We start from the raw sequence: 20,744 nt of genomic DNA, 5'->3' as shown, positions 1-20,744 counted from the left end.
GATGAGGTGCTTTTGTTTTGTCCTCTAGTAGTCATATCCAAGCATAAAAATTTAAAGTGAGACTCTGTCCCAAAAGCCCGTTATCTGATACTTTTATGGACCTTATTTATAATACTTTTTATCTTTAAACTAGATTGCACAAATGGCTGGATCACGGCATCTCAGCAAAATGGCTTGCAATAAAGCCTGCATCCCCCCACACCTTCCTTTGAGAGCTTCACAAGCTTTTCTTTATGGCTATGCCAATTGTAATACATGTTAGCACATTTTTTAAAAAAACAACATGATTTAATAAGCAACTTGACTACTGCCCGTTGCCTTGTGGAAATATCGCAACCTGTAGATAACATTGCATGTTTTATACAAGCAAGCAACTATAGGATCCATTACTTTTTTGTATTTGTTTTCAATAGAACAAGTTAAACAAAAGGGTAAGATTTTACTAACACGGTATTTTATTTATATCCATAATGGCTGATTTTGTGAATAGCTTTCAAACGTCTAAATTCTAATACAACCATCACAGCAGGGATACAGAGAGCTGTACACACTGAGACTTTTCAACCTCACTATTCTGGTGGTAGACCTCCAAACACCTTCTGCCCTCCCAAAAGTTAAGGGTCATAATATTCCATGTTGTGATACCACTGGAAACAGATAAATTTCAGCACCCTCTTCAGTGCAGAATTATACTGGACTGGGATCTAAAGAGGCTGAATTCAATGAAACACTGATTTACAAGTACCCAGTCCTAAAAGGTTGCTGCTTACCAATAATTTAAGCAATTTAATGATAAAATAAAGGAATTTGCATTGATTTTACATTTAGGCTGAGCTCTGAGAGTTCAAAACAACATGTTTACTTATGGTTTAACTTCCTCTAACAACAAAAAGCCTGCTAATGTTTTCTTGCAAACTCCATTTTTAGCACTCTGTCTATTAATTTAACATTCACCATTGGATTTTTGGAAGTATTTCCGCAGTCTGCTACCCACTAAGTAACCTTTGTCAAAAATTCAGTATTCAACTTTATAATGAAGGCTGAGGCAGAGATGACATGAAAAGACATTTCTTAGCACATTAATTTGGCTTCCTCAAGCAAGCAATGGCTTGAACTTTCATGTACAGACAGATAAGAGTGGTCCCAAATGAGTGACAATGCTGGTGATTAGTGAGCCCATTGCCTGCAACAGGCATTCTGCTAGGAAACCCAATCCCTGGAATAAAAGATGCCACTGCCTTCTTTAGATTCCCATGTTTGCAAGGCTTTTCGGTTCAGATTTAACAAGAAATTCAGACCTTGAAGCTCACCCGCACATCTATGTTAAATTTTACAAGAGGCTTCATTTTGCTTTCATCATCAATACAGTCAAAACCCTAGAACAGCAAAACTGAAATAAAGAAATATGCCATTTTACAAGTCTAAAACCCTTTTTTTAATCAGATTTAATCTGCACCTATTTGCGAACTACAGGAGTCTGGATATTAGGACGTCAGCAGTATCACCAAGTGGAAATCCTTGTGGCACGTACGACTCTAGTCAAGCTATTACACTTTGAACAGGTTTTCAATAAAAAGAAAGCCAATACTTGCTTACTAAACAAAACTGAAGTTGGGCATCTGCATGTGAAGAAATCATACTGCAGGATATCCTCTCAAAAATTGGCATCTTGTCGCTAACGGGCAATAGTTCCACGTGGTAACAGTCTCAACAATCACTTTTTTCCTGAAATGTTACGTCCGAGACCAAATTAAAATTAAAAATTAAGTTACATGGTTATTTAATGCAACTAGAAATATGCCACAAAATTATTTTTACAATACACTTCTGGAGTAACTCCTAGGTGAAGCTTTTTTTTATACACATATACAAAATTTAGACAGCAATATACACATAAATCACAGTGAGGATGCTGGTTAAGTTCACCATCTGTAGTGTAGATACAAAAATGCAAAGCAGCCTTCGAAGAGAACAATGCTACACAGCAAGCAGAGCTGGCCTCTTAAACAGCAAAACACCAAAAGGTCCCCAAAAACGGGATGCAGTGCAGGAAAAGCAGCATGCGCTTTTATACAAATAGCAGTTTATGGCTAATGGTCGACATAACTGTAGTAACAGGGACTCTTGAGCGGCTGTGCATAGTTAAAATTCCTATGTCATTTGTTTCTCTTTATACCACTCCACAAATTCATCCAGCAACACTGGCCCTGCAAGAAATAAAGCCACAAATAAAAAAAAAAACCTTTTACACAGAAAAAGAAAAGAAAAGTCTGGAATGAACAGCTTCTGGAAAGTAAGATATGGTACAATAGATTGTAGCTTTTCATGCAAATACGTACATGCTCCATCTTCATCATAATTGCTGAGGTCAAGATTAATGGTTCGGCTGAACTCCAGAACATTGCACCATTGGTCCTTGTTGATGACCTTGTATTTAGATTGCTGATTAAAAAAAGAGGAGCAGTTACTGAAATCGGAAATGACTGACTTTTCAACTACTGTATATTGTTTGGCTTTGTGGTCACTTCAGAGATTCAAAATGCCTTTTGGATGAAACGGTCGGCACTCAAGGATGTTACGAAAGGCCATTTTAAGAGTATAACAAGCAAGCGTAATACACTGGAACCTAAGTACCAGAGCTGTAATGTGGTGTCAGGAATAACGCTCCTCAAGAGCGTTAGAGCTGAGAGCCAGCGTCGTGTAGTGGTTAAGAGCGGTGGACTCGTAATCTGGTGAATCGGGTTTGATTCCCCGCTCCTCTACATGCAGCTGCTGGGTGACCTTGGACTAGTCACACTTTTCTGAAGTCTCTCAGAAGTCTCACAGAGTGTTTGTTGGGGGGGAGGAAGGGAAAGAGGATTGTTAGCCGCTTTGAGACTCCTTAGGGTAGTGATAAAGCGGGATATCAAATCCAAACTCCTCCTCAAAAATCAGGTATCAGAAAACATTATTTGCAAAAAAAAAAAGCCCGGCTTCGGCTGGGGAGGGCGGGATATAAATAAAATTTATTATTATTATTATTTATTAAAAAGCTTTGTCACTTTCAAAGACTATGCACAACACACATCTATTTATTTTGTAGAGCTAAAAATGAAATGTGTGCTAGTGCTTTTGCTTGATTTCAGAAAGTTACAGGCAATATTTTTAGTATGTCTGTCTATAGGTGTGCAGTAGCACTGCTGAACATCAAAAGGGGTGATAAAGTAAACATCTCCAAGACACCTTAATAATTTACATCATACTTCGGAAAAGTCACATACAATACTAGATGTCCAAAGCAGTTTGTGTACACCATCAGTCATCCTTACCCTGCAAGGTAAGTCACTCTTGCCCATATATTAAAGAAGGGCATCAGAGGCTGACTCAAACTCAAAAGTTGATTACAACTTCAGTTGTATCAAAAATTTTACACACACACACACACACACACACACAAAATTTGCCTGTAAGCTTACTTGCAAAACAATTCAAATATTCAACTCAGGTAGTAAAACTTTTCAACTATCTGCTAATTCCCAGTTTTAACTCTTGGTACAGCATCTTTTAAAAACAGTATAAAAACATAAAAAGGTGTTTCTACTTGTACCTCTAGGAACTGATGAAATACTGGAAAGAGAGGCCATGTTTTTCCTAAGAGAAGTCCTAACATACACTTGGCAGTGTTTATATCTAGACTTCGCTGGTCCTTTTCCTGTCAAAGAGAGAGAGAAAATTTAGCTAGGTTTATGTATAATGTTCTTCATTTGCACTAGAAACTATGTCAGTTTATGCTTTACAAAATGTAACTATATTTCAATTATCTTCATTTGGTTCCCTCTTGCTTTTTGCTTGTTTAAAATACACACAGTGAAGCCATACCTCCTGGGGAGCTGCTGTTAGCATTTACTGCATATATCCATTCTGTCTGCAAATCAGAGCATCAACTTCCTAACCTGGGTAGCCAATTAAACAATGTATTCACCTTTGATGAGTTACTATTTTGGAATACTGTCCACTGCATAATGGTACATTCCTCAACCTGTGCTTGGCATTTCTCGGTGTCTGGGAGCTTACGAAGGGTCAATATGTTGGGACTCCAACCCTGTCAGCCTCAAGACACTTTAGTCAATAGTCCAGATGCCCTCTAGCAGTGGCAATAGTTTGAGTCCACTGGGTTCTCATTTTTGGACTGTGAAATGGATTGGGCCAATGTGGTAGTTAAGAGGGAAACAGATTGCAGGAACGACTCTTGACCAACTGTATTATTCCTGTAGAGAACCAGGCCAGGGAGATTTGTGATGGGTTTAGGTGGTCTGCTACTCTGAAAAAATGAAGATTTCAGTACTAAGAGCTCTAGAAAGAAAGCAAATATGCTTAGGCATCAAAGTGAGAACCCATAAAAATTAAGACAAGAGCCAAGAGCAGTAACACCGATTTGGAAATGATTCAAATGAGTGACTTGGAAGATTAATATAAAACTGTAAAAATGCAAATGGAATTTTGCACACTGAAGGAAACTTGACAGGCTTAGTGGAAATCATTAACACGGGTGTATAAACGTCTCTTCATGAAAGAAACCATACAAGAATTCATAAAAATGGGGTGATCAGAATGTGAAATCCAAGCTACTCACACGTGCAAAGTCAAATGCATATCTGTAAATAAGTTTAAAATTTGTAGGCTCATTTAATAAAGATCTCAAATAATCCAAAGAATTTCTTAGCTTCTCTGTTGTATCACATCTGTAAAAATAAAAATGAAATACCAATTTAAATTCCGCACTGCTAACCATCAAGCTATTTTCTGGCCCTGAACCCAATAGTACTTTATCTTTGAATTTATAAACTGCCTTTCAAAAAAAAAAAAAAGCAATGCAGTTACAACAAAAATATAGTCTGTATTATAGCAGGTAAATCAGTCTGTAACTGAGAACGATGATGGTTCTTTCACATACAGTTCACAGGCATTCAGTAAAGCAGCTACGAACATTTGAAACCATTTAAGACATATATAAGTATAATTTAAGAGGCCCAAAAGGCATACGGAGAATTGCTGGATTATAAGACAGCACAATTTCCATTTCTGCGCAGGGTGAAGTTAAAGTTCACAAAATGACAATGCACCACTGCTAAATTTATTTCACATTTGCTGATGAAATACTTACTGGAGGGATGTCATTCCTTTTAACCATTCTTGCAACGTAAAGTAACCCATGTTCTGAGCATCCAGCTTCCAGGCTAAAACAAGCATAACTACCTGGTTGAAAAACAAAACACAAAACTTGTATTACAATTTCCTGAATTGTAATTCACCCTTTTTGCCAAATCCAGCAACTTGTACTAGGCCAAAGATGCCACCTGCTTTATCTATACCAAAGGCCATGCTCTTATAAGCTCTACTCACCTCCTACCCCCATCCAGCTCTCCCACCCAAGAAAAACGAAAGTGATCCAATATCTAACTCCTTTTACGATAGCAAATATGTGAACGTGCAAATGAAGAATGACACCTGAAGCAAAGAAAAGCCTCTGCGGTACAACATTTGGCAGCAGCTAAATGTTGTACAATTGCTGTATTTTCAGTGGAATAAAGGCCAACAAGCAAACAGATCCAGCACTTCCACTTGCAAAATTTAGACAAGTGGGAAGGAGCAGCTAAGATGCAAAGAAGGGGAGAATGATCCAAGCATCTCAAAGGCTTCACTGCTAAACTTCCCAAAAGAAGGAGTGAAAGAACCCTCCTCCTGTGTTTCAGAATGAGGTGTATAATAATAGCTGCTCTGTCCTAGGCCTCTGTTGCTGTTCGGAAGAGGAAGAAGAAGGGGTTGAACACTTAACCTGTCCGACAGGCAAAAGGCTGAGCTGCAAAGTAAGGGCAGGTCTAGGGAATCGAGACTATACTGGGAGCCAGATAGAAAGTTCCTGGGTGCAGAATGTTGTCTAATCCTTATTGTCTAAATTTGTGTCATTTGTTAAGCCATGACTATTTTTGCCATTGGTCTCAACTTTTTGGAGATTTATTTTCAAACAAAACAAGGCAAAAACATTTTATATTCAAAACCAAATAAGAATATAATGCACGGTGAACTGGCCAAAGAAAGAAAGGCTTCTGGAAAGTTGCCTCTTCTAACAGGAACACAACCCTTCTCTTTACTGTAACATTTGAAATAGTTGCAATGCATAAGTTGCTCACGGTCTGGAAATAACCTGAGTGAGTAAACGAATGAATGAAAAACCCCAATCCTGTATTAAAAGGACTATGCTTCCTCCCTTCTCATTATCTGAAAGCAAGCAAGCTCTCTGACATCTGTAATAAATCTGAACGTACATTTTCTGGTTCAACCCCAATGTCCTCACAGAATTTCTCCATTCCTTCAGGACCCACAATATCATCTGTTCCTATAAGCAAATGAGATTGTGTTACTTCCATTTGTAATCACAGAACTGTATTTTTTTAATAGACCATATATATATAAGGTTGGAGACATTGCAGTGCCACAAGTATGTGACGGTTCAAATACTGCTCCACGTATGTATGCATGCATGTATATGTATGTATGCTTATTTGAAAGGCTGTCTCTTACCAAGTAGTGTCTCAATCAAAATCAAGCCCTATCCTTTCAACTTTGCAGATTTACATTCATTAACAGAGAAGCAGCTAGCCAAAGGTTAACCAGGCAACTTAAATTTGACTTCAAATTTGCAGCCTTGTATATACTGTGATTAACCTCTTTAATGCAGCGAGCAAATGTATTTTTTAAAACTATATACAATTTAAAGCCAACATTCTAGTTGCATTGGCATTGAAAATATGTGTTCACTAACTTCTTTATTCTTTCAGGAGGCTGAGTGCATCTGAACTATTTTAATGGATGCTTTTCATAATCTACATTTTTTTTGTTACAAAACATATTTATATTCAAATTGGAGTTGATATTTGAATATTTTTCTTGAAGTTTCAACATTATCTGGGCAACCAGCAATAAGCAATATATATATTCGCTAACCTGCATATTCATAGAACCATTCTAAGCACCTCTTGCTCGAGAACATGTCATCTTCCGTCTTTATTCTAGTAGAATCATATTTTCTGTACATTCTAGTGCAGGGGAAGAGGTAAATAACGTAATATATAAATTCTATAATATATATAGATTTATATAAGAATGTATTACCAAGCTGGCCTCTTCCTCCTATCTAATCCACTAATTTTCAGAACTTTGAGGCAATTAAAAGAATCACAAAATAATCTACAACTAAACAGAACATTCCTACAGAACATATATGGATGCCTATATCAGAACTTAAAGCCCTAACACTTGACATGTTTGTTGAAGGAGGAAGGGCGTTAAGTGGAACTCATTTAACCCCACTCTCACCTCCAAAGATATTCCAAACCCCTCTGAGTTTTCAACTTCCAAGTCTCTCATTGGAGATATGAGGGAACACATGCAGGATTATCCTAGACTGATAGCTGATACGTACAAGTCACAGCTTTTCACATTTAGGAACTATCTTGCTCAAAACCGTGACCCAAAGATTCATGTCCTTCCTCCACACAAGCAAGAGGAGCAGTGAAATCTCTTGTGCCGCTGTCACCACTGTCCATATACATAAAGGCAAACTATGGTTTGCTGTTGCATCTAAATGGAGCCTATGTTTTTATTCTGGCCTATACAATTTCAGTGGACTGTAACTTTTCAAGAAACAGGGACAGGGGTGAAGCGGAAAGAAAATAATTGGACTCGTATGCAAATTCAAAATCTAGCCATCATATTTGCATTCCATAGGACACTATCGTTTTCCATAATAATCAAATGTGTGTCAAATCTACAAATTGAATCCTTAAAAATGCTTCATCCTAAATAGTTTCCTTTGAGAAAAAGAACTGTCTCCCCACTGAGTTATTACAAAATCATGCCTCAAAGAAAATAGGCATACTAAAATAAAATAAAACCTACTACCTCCACTTAGTAAACCAGAGTTGAGTTAAATACGAGTCCACACCTCCTGACCTGCTGTCCATACAAAAGTAATGACTCCTGAATCAAATAATCCAAGTAAGATCACGTACCCATCATGTCTACTTTTTTTAGCTGATAGGTCATCTCCAGCTGCAGGTCGCCTCTTTTTTCTTGGAGGCATCACTTTGCTAAAGCAGTCTGATGAACTGCACGACCTGAGACTTCCTGTGGAATAATTTAGGAAAGCAAGACAAGGGTTCAAACAGATGCAAAGCCTACTGAAAAAGCATATGAGGCAACAGGCACATTGAAAACACAAACTGTAAAACAATAAATCATCACACGATAAGCAGAACAGCAGCAAAGCTCGAAGCACGCTCAATTCTCAACTCTTTCAATACGGCAAGAGATAAACAGACGGGAAATTAAAAAGCACAGGTAAATAAAATTTTAAAACATACGGGGCAGGCATACAGCGCTGATGCAAAAGTTGGGCATCACCACTGAGAAGGCCTGGTTTATAGTCACCGTGCATTACAAATCCGCAGGAGGGGAACCAAAGATATCAGAGAACAGGCAGGTTCAATGAGGCCTTGAGGTAACCTATAAAATCCTGCATAGTTTGGGACAAGAGTACCACCAGCACTTTGCGCTGGAGTCCGTGAAACTCTTATAACCAGCAAGATACAACTTTTGTAGGTCACAATCTAGCTATTCAGTTTTTAATTACCTTAAGTTTCCAAGGGATCTTCAAAGGTACTTCCACATATACCAAATTACAGTAGCCTGTGCTGGATGTTACTAGGATACACATGCCAAGACCACATCTGCCTACAAGGGTTGCCACTTGGGGATTCAGCATAGGGGCCAGATCCAACAGCACTTCCAAACTGGGCTCCTGATGTTAGCTGCCAATGTGGGGCAGGTTTAATCACACTTCTTCAGTCACACAGACCACTGATCTAAAGCACCCTTAACTTCTGTATTTCATTCTATTAGCCCTCATCTAGTCGGTTACCAATCCCAGGCACCTATTCTGTACTTCTACCAGAGTCTAATGGAAAAGAGAAATAGACCCAGGAGTATTCCTAGAGCTTACTCTTGTACAGCCACAGGAGGTGTTGTGTGGTAAAAGCGTGTGTGCTATTTAGAATTTAAAATACAAAACACATCTAGTTTTTATAAAACTGGCATATTTGTGCAGCTGCATCTTATCTTTGGGACGCGGGTGGGGCTGTGGGTAAAAGCCTCAGTGCCTAGGGCTTGCTGATCGAAAGGTTGGCGGTTCAAATCCCCGCGGCGGGGTGAGCTCCCGTTGCTCAGTCCCAGCGCCTGCCAACCTAGCAGTTCGAAAGCACCCCCGGGTGCAAGTAGATAAATAGGGACCGCTTTCTAGCGGGAAGGTAAACGGCGTTTCCGTGTGCGGCTCTGGCTCACCAGAGTAGCGATGTCACACTGGCCACGTGACCCGGAAGTGTCTCCGGACAGCGCTGGCCCCCGGCCTCTTGAGTGAGATGGGCGCACAACCCCAGAGTCTGGCAAGACTGGCCCGTACGGGCAGGGGTAACTTTACCTTTTTATCTTATCTTCAGGTGCAAAGTCCAAACCAAAAGTAGAATCAGCAAAGCAACCATATTCAGGCATCATCAGAACACCAGGCAGGTGGTGTTCTTATTCATTCCTAATCATTTAATTTAGCCATTTTTAAAAAACAAATCCTATGCAAGCCTACCGAAATACGGGAGTTACCTCCTTTCTCTTTCCAACTTGAATGTTGCTTCATGAAGTTAAGACACTTACCAGCTGCCCCCAGCCTTGCATCACCTCTACATCCTGTATCTACCAACCCCTGACTCATTATTAACACGTATCATCCCCTCCAACATAAATAAAAGTATAGAGGGAAAGGGAGGGTCAGCACACAGTTACGTTGCCCTTGCCCCTGCAATGCCCTCAGCTTGTGTTTCCCTCCCTCTGTTCCAAAACAGTAGAAAATCATGGAAAGGCTTGGGCGCACACAATTTAACCTGTAAGCAAGCACAAAGGTGCAAGAGCACCACAGAACATCTTTATCGCTTACAAGTTAAAATGAGCGCCTTAAAGGTGCAATCGTAATGCTTTTGATGCATGAGTGAATTTGCAAAATCTTAACTGACCTCTTGGGCTGAAAGGCTTTCTGATCCTAACTTTAAAATTATAATAAGCCATCTAAGTGAATGGGCATAGTTCAGCGACATGCTCTGCATAAAGAAGGTGCAAGATCTCTGCCAGATGACTGGGAGAACCACTGCCAAACACCATCAAGCCAAGGAAACCAATAGACTGGCTTAGTACAATACAGCTTAATATGCTCATAACACTCATTCACACAATCCATTTGTCTATACTGATGCTATAAAATACAGGCATTAAGGCAATTTCCACAATCTTCCACTGTAGTGCAAGCACCTTCCACTATAAAAGGTGCTATTCTGAGATGTCACGTTTTAAAATTCAACAACGGTTTTCAAAGTAACTTTCCCCCAAAAGACTGTTTTTTTTGGAAAAGGGGTTGCTAGGAATGGCCAACTCTTGAACCTGAATCCATAGCCTAGCAAATCTTACAAGCTAACTGACTGTCCCTCATTTTTAATGTTAATGCCCCTTCCCCGTTGGTGTTAATTTCTACATTCAGGAAGGTTCCCCTATACCTAAGATTCCTAAAACACATGACAGTATAATTTGTATAAAACTCTCTACCTGTTTGGTGATCGTCTTGACCAACGTCTTCTGTCAAATTCTGTAAAATATTAAATCAATGCAGTTAACTAGGAGTTTAGCTATTTTCAAATAGCACCAGCTATCCACTTTCTTCTTACAATTTCCCACCCCTTTCTAAATTTACCCCAATGGCAAATATTAGATTTTAAGATTCTCAGCGATGAGAATAGATTTGAGGAGGTGCAGGGTGGAAGGAGAATTCCTACTATGGAAATCCTCATACGTGACATGGGATGTCATCCCTGGGCTTCACTGCAGAATGGGTTTGAGAGTGAGCATTTGCCAATAGTAAGTCAGCACTTGGATTTGGACACTAGTAACCCTATCTAGAAGGAATGAGCTCTGGGAATGGCTGCAGTAACCATGTGTTAAAAAGCAATTAAAGCAAACATGAGGGACTGGTTGCCAGAGCAGAGTTGAGACTGTAAAGTGCCATAGCTTTCTGAGCCTGCAATACAGTCGTACTTTGGAAGTCGAACAGAATCCATTCCAGAAGTCTGTTTGACTTCCAAAACGTTTCAAAACCAAATTGCAGCTTCTGGTTGGCTGCAGGAAGCTCCAAGGTACGGCTGTAATAGGAAAAGGGGGAGTTGCTGGAAACAGACAACAGTGCAAAAACCAAGACACAAAGGGAATATACAGCTCCACCTTGAGTTAAGAAAGGATAGCACTTTTGAATGGTCCATCACCTCTGCAAAGACTGTCACTTAAGGGAAGACTTTCAGTAAGTTTTAGAAGCTGCGGCAGCACTGTTTTAGGTTGACTTGGGTCAAAGGTCGGGGGCTAATCAATCTATTTCCACATGAGCAAACGGAGCAAGTGTGCAACTAAGATGAGCATGCTGCCTCGATCATCTTGGCACATGCTACCCCTCACCTGCACAATTACTCTGGGAAGATAAAACAAGACACACCTCATCTTACTCATGAGGAAAGGGGAGGATGTACATGCCACAGGATTCTGCAGCCATTAGGTGAAGGTCATCTGAAATAAAATCCATGGTGCATCTAGCAATGTGGTCAGGAGGAAATCTGAATGGGAAGGAGGCTTCATCTTTCCTACTTGTGGAGATGTGCTTTGAATAAAGTCTCCCTTCATTCCTTGTCCTTTGTACAAATTTCAGCAATTTGTCTTTCCATTGTGTTGAAAAAAATCCTAGGGTTTATAGCAAGAAGCTGTCATGGCTTCATCTCCAAATGCTGAGTATACATGAAGAAAATTAAGAGTCATGGATGTTTGAAAAATCATTTACAATAATTTTTTGCATTTCTACTTGGCATACGTCTATTTCCAAAGGTACAGCAAGCTCTGGATAATCATGTCAGGACACTTTATAATCAGACAAAACTATATAAGTAGTAGATTTAAAAAATGCAAGTGATTACCAGCCTATTAAGAGTGTGGTAAATCTTATGAATATTTGCCAGTGTTGATAGATGAGAGTTCAGCTGAAAATCTAGAGAGAAATAAAAACATTTTTTTCTTATTTTGGTTATGTCACCTTTTAGAATGCTTAATAAACACATTTCAGAAGTACTGCAGATAAAGCTAAAAGTCTTAATTTTGAACTGCCTTTCTCCTGTCATACAATACAGTGTGTGTGTGTGTGTATATATATATGGCTTTTTTGAATTCCATTAAATGACATATCTGAATGTTATTTGAGTCCCCTATCTCCTTCTGCAATAGTAATACTACATCTCAAACCAGTGTTCAAAATTCACCCGGCGCATTTTGCACATGGCTAGCGGCACTTGCGACCAAGTGCAGATGCCTTGGTGCCAAGATGGTGTCTGTCACTCCACCGTCTGGAGCTGCATGCCTTGGGATCATTGGATCTTGACTGATTTCACACACTAATACCCCATCCTGTAGAATTCTATCAATTACATTTTATCAGCACAATCAGAATGAATTTCAGGAACCAAAACGTCGTATTGATCCAATCAAGGCAAGCGAAACTACTATGAGCATTGCCTGCAATACCACTGCAACCGTTCATAACACAGATTTGTCTCAATGTAATTGACGTTGTGGTGACAAATGTCTCTAGGAATGTGTAGAGCATGGGTAGGCAAACTAAGGCCCGGGGACCGAATCTGGCCCAATTGCCTTCTAAATCCGGCCCGCAGACGGTCTGGGAATCAGCATGTTTCTACACAAGTAGAATGTGCCCTTTTATTTAAAATGCATCTCTGGGTTCTTTGTGGGGCCTGCCTAGTGTTTTTACATGAGCAGAATGTGTGCTTTTATTTAAAATGCATCTCTGGGTTATTTGTGGGGCATAGGAATTTGCTCATCCTTTCCCCAAAAATATAGTCCGGCCCCCCCACAAGGTGTGAGGGACAGTGGATCGGCCCCCTGCTGAAAAAGTCTGCTGACCCCTGGTGTAGAGGCAAGTCATCAGAAGGTATCACCTTTAAAGTTTTATAGTAATGTGATGCATCTGGCAATGATAGTCCTTTCTGGCAGAGCAGCACTACGGAATGTCTTGCAGCAGGAAAAAATTCTGACTTAAGAGCAGCCACACTGCCTTCCAAATTAAATTATTTGCAGGTAGGTTGTTCATAGAATTGTATAACTAATTTATTTTAATATTAGCTTTTGGTCAGATCATTATTATTACTTTTTACATTAGAACATACTGTCACACACCCCACAACCCCCGAAAAAGCTACTACATTACCCTATACACAGTTGTACCTTGGTTCTTGAACACCTTGGTACTCATACATTTTAGCTCCCGAATGCTGCAAACCCGGAAGTGAGTGTTCCAGTTTGCGAACGTTTTTTTGGAAGCCGAACGTCTGACACGGGTTCCAATTGAGTGCAGGAAGCTCCTGAAGCCAATCGGAAGCCGCACCTTGGTTTTTGGAAGTCGAACGGACTTCTGGAACGGAATACATTCGAGAACCAAGGTATGAATATTTCACATGGCTTGCTTCAACTCTCAAAACATACAAAATGTAGAACGTGATGGGAAAAAGTTTTCCATCTTCAATAGCATAAAGTTATTCTTAGCTCTGCAAAACATATCTGGAATAAAAGGTTTGCTATGTATCCATATGAATTTGAACACCTATCTAGCCCATATATGTACTTAGGTTAGAACTGAATTAGAATGGTCAATCAAATTATTGCTGATGTCACAAAAGACATGCTATAAGGTTCTAACCTGATGTACAGAAAAAGTGTTGTCTTTCATCATGAACAACTTGAGCCTAGTATGGCTCTATGAGTAAAAAGGGACAGTTTATACAAGTCATATCCATAGATACCAGGAGTTAGGCACTGGGTAATTCTTTGAACCAAAGAAACATCATAATCAGAGGGAAGGTGTCCTGTATGTAGCAGCTGCTTTGATATCCCAATCTTTCTCTCTTGTGAATTGCTTTGTTCCAGCTGGGAAGAGATTTCTACAACCCTCCCATTATTCTATTAAAGGTAGACCAACAAAACATAGCAACGCATTACTCCTAATTTTATACCATATTGTTTCTCAAATAAGTTGGTTCCTCACAGCCCCTTGATGTGCTCATTCCTGATGACAATGGGCTGTTTCCAACCAAGTTTCTCTCAGAGTAGACACAACAAAATTAATGGACTCAAGTTAGTTATGAATTCTACGATTCTATGATTTCATGGTGACGTATTTTAGTTTAAAATCAACACTGCCTAATTTAAGAAGTGGAGTAAGCACAACAGATATTTTCAAGATGAGGGAATCTGAAACTTCACAAGGAAGTCATTCATGCGACAAAGCATCTATGCTACATTTCAATTGAGTCCCCACAAGGGGCTGCCTTTAAAGACTGTTCAGAAACATTAACTGATTAAAAATATAACCAGCAAATGAATACCTGGGAGGATCAGGTTAGATCAGGGGTCTGCAACCCGCGGCTCCGGAGCGGCATGTGGCTCTTTTACACCTTTGCCGTGGCTCCGGGGCAGATACTAGCGAGGGGAGGAGGCGCATTGTGTGCCCCGACACTCCCCACTGTGGCGGGCGCTGTACTGGCTGTGACGTCGCATGGGGGCGGTGCATGCGTTGGTCACGCACCGTCCCGACGTCACCTTCCCACCCGCTACATTGTAAGGGGCATGTACGCTGGTCACTGTTTTGAAGGGGAGTGAAGAACACACACACACACAAAAAGGTAACTTGTTAATTTAACGTTTATTTCTATGAGGAGGAGTAATTCTGAGGGGTCAAACAAAGAAATAATAATAAAAAGTGACAAAAAAATTATTTTTATAATGACGAGTTTTGCGGCTCCCAGTTTTTTTTCCTTTGGAAACGGGTCCAAGTGGCTCTTTTTGTCTTAAAGGTTGCAGACCCCTGGGTTAGATTGTAGCATTAATGTATTAAGACATCTTCACTGTCTGAGGTGTGAAAGGGGAAAACAGGAATTTTCTATGTGCCACCAAAGCTTATGAATGCTCTCTGAAGGGGAGATCTGCCTAGCCCCATTTGTGTTCCAGTGGGAGGTGAGAACCCTTTTATTCAAATAAACCTTTGGCCCTCTTTATTGAAGTATTTTAAAGGCTGAGTTGTATGGTCAGTTTTAACTTGAAGCTTTCATTTTACAGAACTTTTAGATGTAAAAGCGACAATTTTATTACAGTTAAAAGCCATCAGCACACCTCTAGAGGTTTTTATTTGTGTTTATTGTAATTGGTTTAATATTTCTATTATCTGTAAATGGCTTTGAGTTATTTCTATGAGTAAAGCAACTAATAAATACAAATAATAAAAGCAGCAGCAACATGATGTGACAGAGTTTACCATGTGAGGCCTACTCTTTATATCACAAAATGGTGGAAGAAAAAAACATGAACTTAAAACATGTTTCCCATTCTCTTCCTGATGCTCATAATGTTCCTCCCATGTTCCACAGTTGGGGATTCAACACATGAAGTGACTGACATTTTAAATATGAAACCTGAAGTAATTTTTTTAAGCCATTGCATTGCACTAATACAAATTATTTTCATCATGTTATTCCCAATGAGGCTTGCTAGATCTACTTAACAGCTCACTTGTGCCAAGTCTTCCAGTTTGGCCTCATATCAAATCATAACAAACTCAAGCAAATATTAGGTAACTGGATCAACTCTATGGTGGCTTCTATTCCTATAGGGGCAGGAATATAACCTTCCAGAATTGAAGAATGTAAGTCAGAGGCCAACAAATTTACTGGGGGCGGGGATTTACATGTGGAAGGGAAAGCATTTCCTTCTACTGTATAGTTATTTCAAAAATTATTAAATCAGATTAGATAAAATGCATTTTCATTTTAAGTTTGTTAAAATTAAAAACCTATATGTTACATACTACGATATTTAAAACTCACATGAGTGTTTCCAGAAATTACATAAGTGGAAGACTACTCAGGGCATTGCCTCCCCTTTGCTCCCCACTACATACCCCTAAGCCCCCCTAAAGTCTCTCAGAATGTTAGGATACCTTTAGAAAAGGTCTGGAATAAGGCGTGAAGGGGGACTCTTGCACAAGCTGTCTCTTCCTGATTTTCAGAGAGCTGTCCTGCAGGCCTCCTAACTCCTGCACGGTGGCGTACTGTAGGTTGCTAGTGCCCAGGGCCACCCCAAGGGGACGTAGGAGGGAAACGGGCAGAGTAAGCTTGCACGTTCAACTGCCTAACAGCATCTGTGCCAACCAGGAGATTGCAGTTGCAGATATAAGAAGAGAAGAGCCAGTCCATTATCTGGAGAGGCCACTTCCTGGTTCGCATCAAGAAGCATGCAGCTGCACTGAAGCAGCACCAGGTGTTGCAATATTGTGCCCCTAACAATTTTGCACCTGGGGAAACTGCCCCTGTGCCCCGCTACTCTGCATGCTACACTACTAATCCTGCAAGAAACCTTTTATGGGACTGGGGGCTTAAATGGGGAGAAAGGGGGCAAGAAACTTCACTAGTGCCCTCCTGAGCGTGGAATTTTTGGACACAACTTGCAATATTTCAAAATTCAAATTTAAAAGAATACAATAGAAAACAAGGATACACGTGAGGCTTTCTTTTTTAACAAAAGTTTACTTGAATGTGACAGAAACTGATTCAATAGCTGCTATTTTCTTAAAGTTCTCTTTACTAACTTTCCAAATATATGGGGTTCTAAATTTGTATTACAGTGGGACCTTAAGGATCAAACCCCTAAAACAAAATATGATTACTTAAAATCAATTTCCTCCAAGTTCAATGGGAATTACTTCCTCGCATGTACGCTTGAGAGAATATACATGTTTACTTGAAACTAAGCGCCTCTAACTTCAATAGAACTTACTCTCCAATAAGTGCTTATAAGTTGACAAGCCCAAGAAGCCTTCGGCAGTATCTTCAAAGAACATGCTGGGAATTCAAGAGAGCCAATTCCAGCCAAACATGTTTTGACTACTTTGTTTTAGACTACAGTACAACATTGCTCCCCTTCTTCTAGATAAAGTTTGTGATACAATCAAACCTTGGTTCCCGAACGCCTCCGTTATCGTACGTTTCGGCTCCCGAATGCCAAAAACCCGGAAGCAAATGCTCCAGTTTTTGAACATCTGCGGAACTGGAACGTCTGACATGGCTTCCCCTTGAGTGCAAGAAGCTCTTGCCACCAATCAGAAGCCGCGTCTCTGTTGTTGAATGTTTCAGAAGTTGAACGGTCTTCCGGAACGGAATACGTTCGACAACCAATGTTTGACTGTACTTGTTTCAAAACTGACTTGGTCAGAGCCATGGTGCTTCATGTATAAAATTTCCCTCACAACCATTTCCACATATCCAAATATTCCCCTTATTGTTGAGCAGGGGTTTTGAGGACAATGAATCTAGTTCAACATAAAGACAAGGGATCTAGTTTTACATAAAACAGTGAAATTATACAAATACATATCTGAGCATTCACTGAAAGAATGAGGAATGATTAACACTATCACACGAGCTTCAGAATCAGCTCTCTGTACTAGACATTGGAATATTTCAAAGTCCTTCATCCTCTCCTACCTTAGACACAATCAGGCATGTATTTCAACAGTTTGAAAAAAAGGGCTGAAAGAGAATTTTATTTCTGATAAATTCAGCAATTTAGACTTCATGGGCCAAAGAATATCTAATATGAATGAAAAGTGTGAATAAGATACATCATAACCTGAATGCTGCATGTGCAACACTAGAACAGAAAATTTTAGTATCTCCATCTGAAAAAATCACTGAGTGATAAGTCTGAAAGTATAGTTTAAGAGTTACTTTACAAAAAACATTTTTGTTCATCTTTCAAGTAAAACTAAATTAAAGGCTTTTAAAATATTAGAAGAGGGAGATGCTTTAGAGAAAACACTGACACCAAATCCTCTTGCTAGGCCAGCAATTACAGTTCTTTGATTTATAATATTCCTAAGCATGTTTACTCAGAAGCATCTTCTAGTGAATTCAACTAGGCTTGCATATACGTCCATGTACATAGGACTGTGCCCCAATTTATATGTGGGGTGATCCTCACCGAACTCAATGAGATTTGCCTCTTAGTTAGATATGTACATGACTGTAGTGTAAAACTGTTAAGCTTTTGAAATGACTGAGTTAGCAAAAAGGGCACTGAAGAATTATGGTTTTCTTGCCCATGGACACTGTCCAGTCTAAAAATATTTTGCTTGTTCTGCTAAATATGTAGCTTCAGTAGCTGTTAAAACAAAAACCTGAGGTGGCTTCTTCCACTTCTGCCAGAAGGCATAGGAGACTGACTATGACTATGCTTCTATGTTATTTATAATTTTGGCTTAACTGCTGTACAGTTCTGAAAAGCATGTGGGAATACTGAAAATGTATAACCCTTTAAAATGTATAAAAATAATGGAGGGCATCACAAAAGCTTTTTACAAAGCTATTCCTCAGCAACCGGAACAGATCTTGGAAATGCATTTTGAAAAGCTTGCTTTATTTTTGCTTTTAAGTACCCTAATCTAAGCTTTCATCATACAGCAGATTTTAAAGGAAATTTAGTTTCAATTTCATATAAGCAGCGAGATGCATTATGGACTGGAGTATTTATTACCTGCCTTACTACCAAAGAGTAGGAAAAAAACTGCAGGAAGACAACAAGCCTCTCCAGCAAGACTGTTATGTTCCACATTTCCTTTGGAAATAAAGAGTTTAGGTTCCAAAAATCATTCATATAATTTAACCTTTACACAAAATTCAACTGTGCCTGAACATTATGCCAGCTAAATCTGCTTTGACTGGCTGCCTTTGTTTGCCTTAGTGATTTTGTGGATGGGTGTTCTCCTGAAGACCTGTGAGCAATATTTTAAGACTGGGGTATTACTGTGTTGGATCATGTAGGGGATACAGCGATGGGAGACTTGAAAGAAAAACTCAGAAAAATAAGGAAAAACAGAAAGAAGGAAAGAAAAACTGGTCTATAACAGTCTATAGAAGCAATCAATTGTTAAAGAGACAGATAAATTATTTGTCTCCGGGAAAAAATACTTTGCAGCAATGTAAATTGTGCAGATCATCTACAAGAACAAATTTACTTGAAGGGAGTTAGTGGCTTTAACAGAACCGCCTTCCAAAGCAACATGTCTAGGAAGAGGGCCAAGGGCTGCTTCACGGCCACCCCCACGACTTCTCCAGAATGCAGACAATGACAATCTGTCAAGAGGGAACTTTGCCCAGCGCAAGCAAAACACTGGAGAAATAGAGAGGTTTGGACAACATAAAGAGCAAAATGTCATCGGGATGCAAGGGACTGGCCCTTCTGCTCCTCCAACGCCGCTTATTTCTTCCTCAAGGGAGCAGGTAGACACACACACACATCCCTCCAAGCCCCAGCCCCCGATTCCCGAAGCATGCACGACCCACCAAGACAGAATCCACGCCCCCCTGGCCAACCTACCTACTCTTTCCCCCAGGGCAGAGAGTTCTGGGTCGCTCTCAGGCTGCAACCCACTGACCCAAAAAGAGGGGTGAGCGGAGGAGGAAAGAAGGGGGTGGACAAGGAGAGAGAGGAGAAAGACCGTTGGCAGCGCGCTTGGCTCTGGGAGTTGTAGTGCGCAGCTCGCGCCGTGCAGCGCAGAGGCCGGGAGGCGAGGACTCCAACTCCCACAATGCAACGCGGGATAAAGAGACGGGGAGAGGAGGGGTGGGGGAGGGGGCGCTTGCTCCTTCTGCCCCCTTTCACGACGGGGCCCCCCAAGAAGCAGGGCCCTCCGCTCCTGCTCCTCCTCTCTTTTGGTCGGAGCGGCTGAGGGGAGACCACCGGGCGCGGAGAACAATCGCCGTCCGGAAGAACGAACTGCGTCACAGCCATTTCCTCCCCCCTCCCCGTATTTCCCCCCCACCCGCCGCCGCCCGTTAAGATTCCCTTCCCTTTTCCCCTCAGCCTTTAAACGCGCCCGCCCCACCCCCCGTGAGAACATTCCCCTCACGCAACCGTCGCTCAGCGGTAGCCTAGCAACCCCGCCCCCCCCTCGACCCCCACACCGAGCGAAACCTCCCCGCTACTTACTGACAGCGGCGGCATCCGAGTGCATTTTTGTGCAGCGCCGGCACACGCGCTGCCCCGAGCGGGCGGTCCGACCGGCCTCCTCCTCACTCGCTACTCCGTGCGGCTCTCCCCGAAGGCAAGAGGCCCCGCCCTCTCGCCCCGCCCACGCCCACACCCCATTGGCTCGCAGTCTCCTCGCTCGCGGCCGCCGACGCTGCGCCGATGGGCCGACCCGCTTGCCACTCCGGCCCGGCCCGGCGTTGCGCCCCCCGACGGCTCCGCCCAACCCCGGCCGCCGCGCCTCCCCATTGGCCGGCGTGTCTGCGAACGAGCCGCGCCCGCCCCCTCTGCTGCTATTGGGCCGCCGTCGCCGCCCCTGGTGAAGTGCGGAGGGCGAGCCTCCGGTTCTGATTGGGCGGGACGGGCCCACAGGCCGCGCCTACCTCGTGAATTGATTGGCTGAGCGGAGTGGAACGCGAGCCATTGATGGCATGGGGAGTTTGTGGAGCAGCTTCTAGCTGTCATGATTGAGGATGGTTTGGGCGCTTCGG

At 41.3% G+C, this 20,744-nt stretch overlaps 1 protein-coding gene across 3 annotated transcripts; it reads right to left on the bottom strand.

The window, feature by feature from the left end:
- Window positions 1-276: 276 nt before the first annotated feature.
- Window positions 277-20,370, bottom strand: DCUN1D4 (defective in cullin neddylation 1 domain containing 4). Of its 3 annotated transcripts, none has more exons than XM_028743218.2 (11): window positions 20,215-20,370; window positions 12,087-12,157; window positions 10,681-10,720; window positions 8,052-8,166; window positions 6,985-7,076; window positions 6,306-6,376; window positions 5,144-5,235; window positions 4,613-4,721; window positions 3,587-3,691; window positions 2,340-2,442; window positions 277-2,207 (listed from the first exon to the last, which is right to left on the bottom strand). In XM_028743218.2, the coding sequence occupies exons 1-11, from the start codon at window positions 20,237-20,239 to the stop codon at window positions 2,152-2,154; spliced, it is 879 nt and encodes a 292-aa protein (XP_028599051.1). In that variant the 5' UTR covers window positions 20,240-20,370; the 3' UTR covers window positions 277-2,151. The 3 variants fall into 3 exon arrangements, with proteins under 3 accessions (XP_028599051.1, XP_028599050.1, XP_028599053.1); XM_028743217.2 differs by lacking the exon at window positions 20,215-20,370 and adding an exon at window positions 19,603-19,621; XM_028743220.2 differs by lacking the exon at window positions 20,215-20,370 and adding an exon at window positions 11,615-11,900 and having other exon boundaries at window positions 12,087-12,137.
- Window positions 20,371-20,744: the final 374 nt, after the last annotated feature.

Source organism: Podarcis muralis, chromosome 9, assembly GCF_964188315.1.
Source record: "Podarcis muralis chromosome 9, rPodMur119.hap1.1, whole genome shotgun sequence".
Taxonomy (NCBI): Eukaryota; Metazoa; Chordata; class Lepidosauria; order Squamata; family Lacertidae; genus Podarcis; species Podarcis muralis.
Note: the sequence above shows the minus strand (reverse complement) of the source record. Positions and strands in the feature narration are given on the sequence as shown.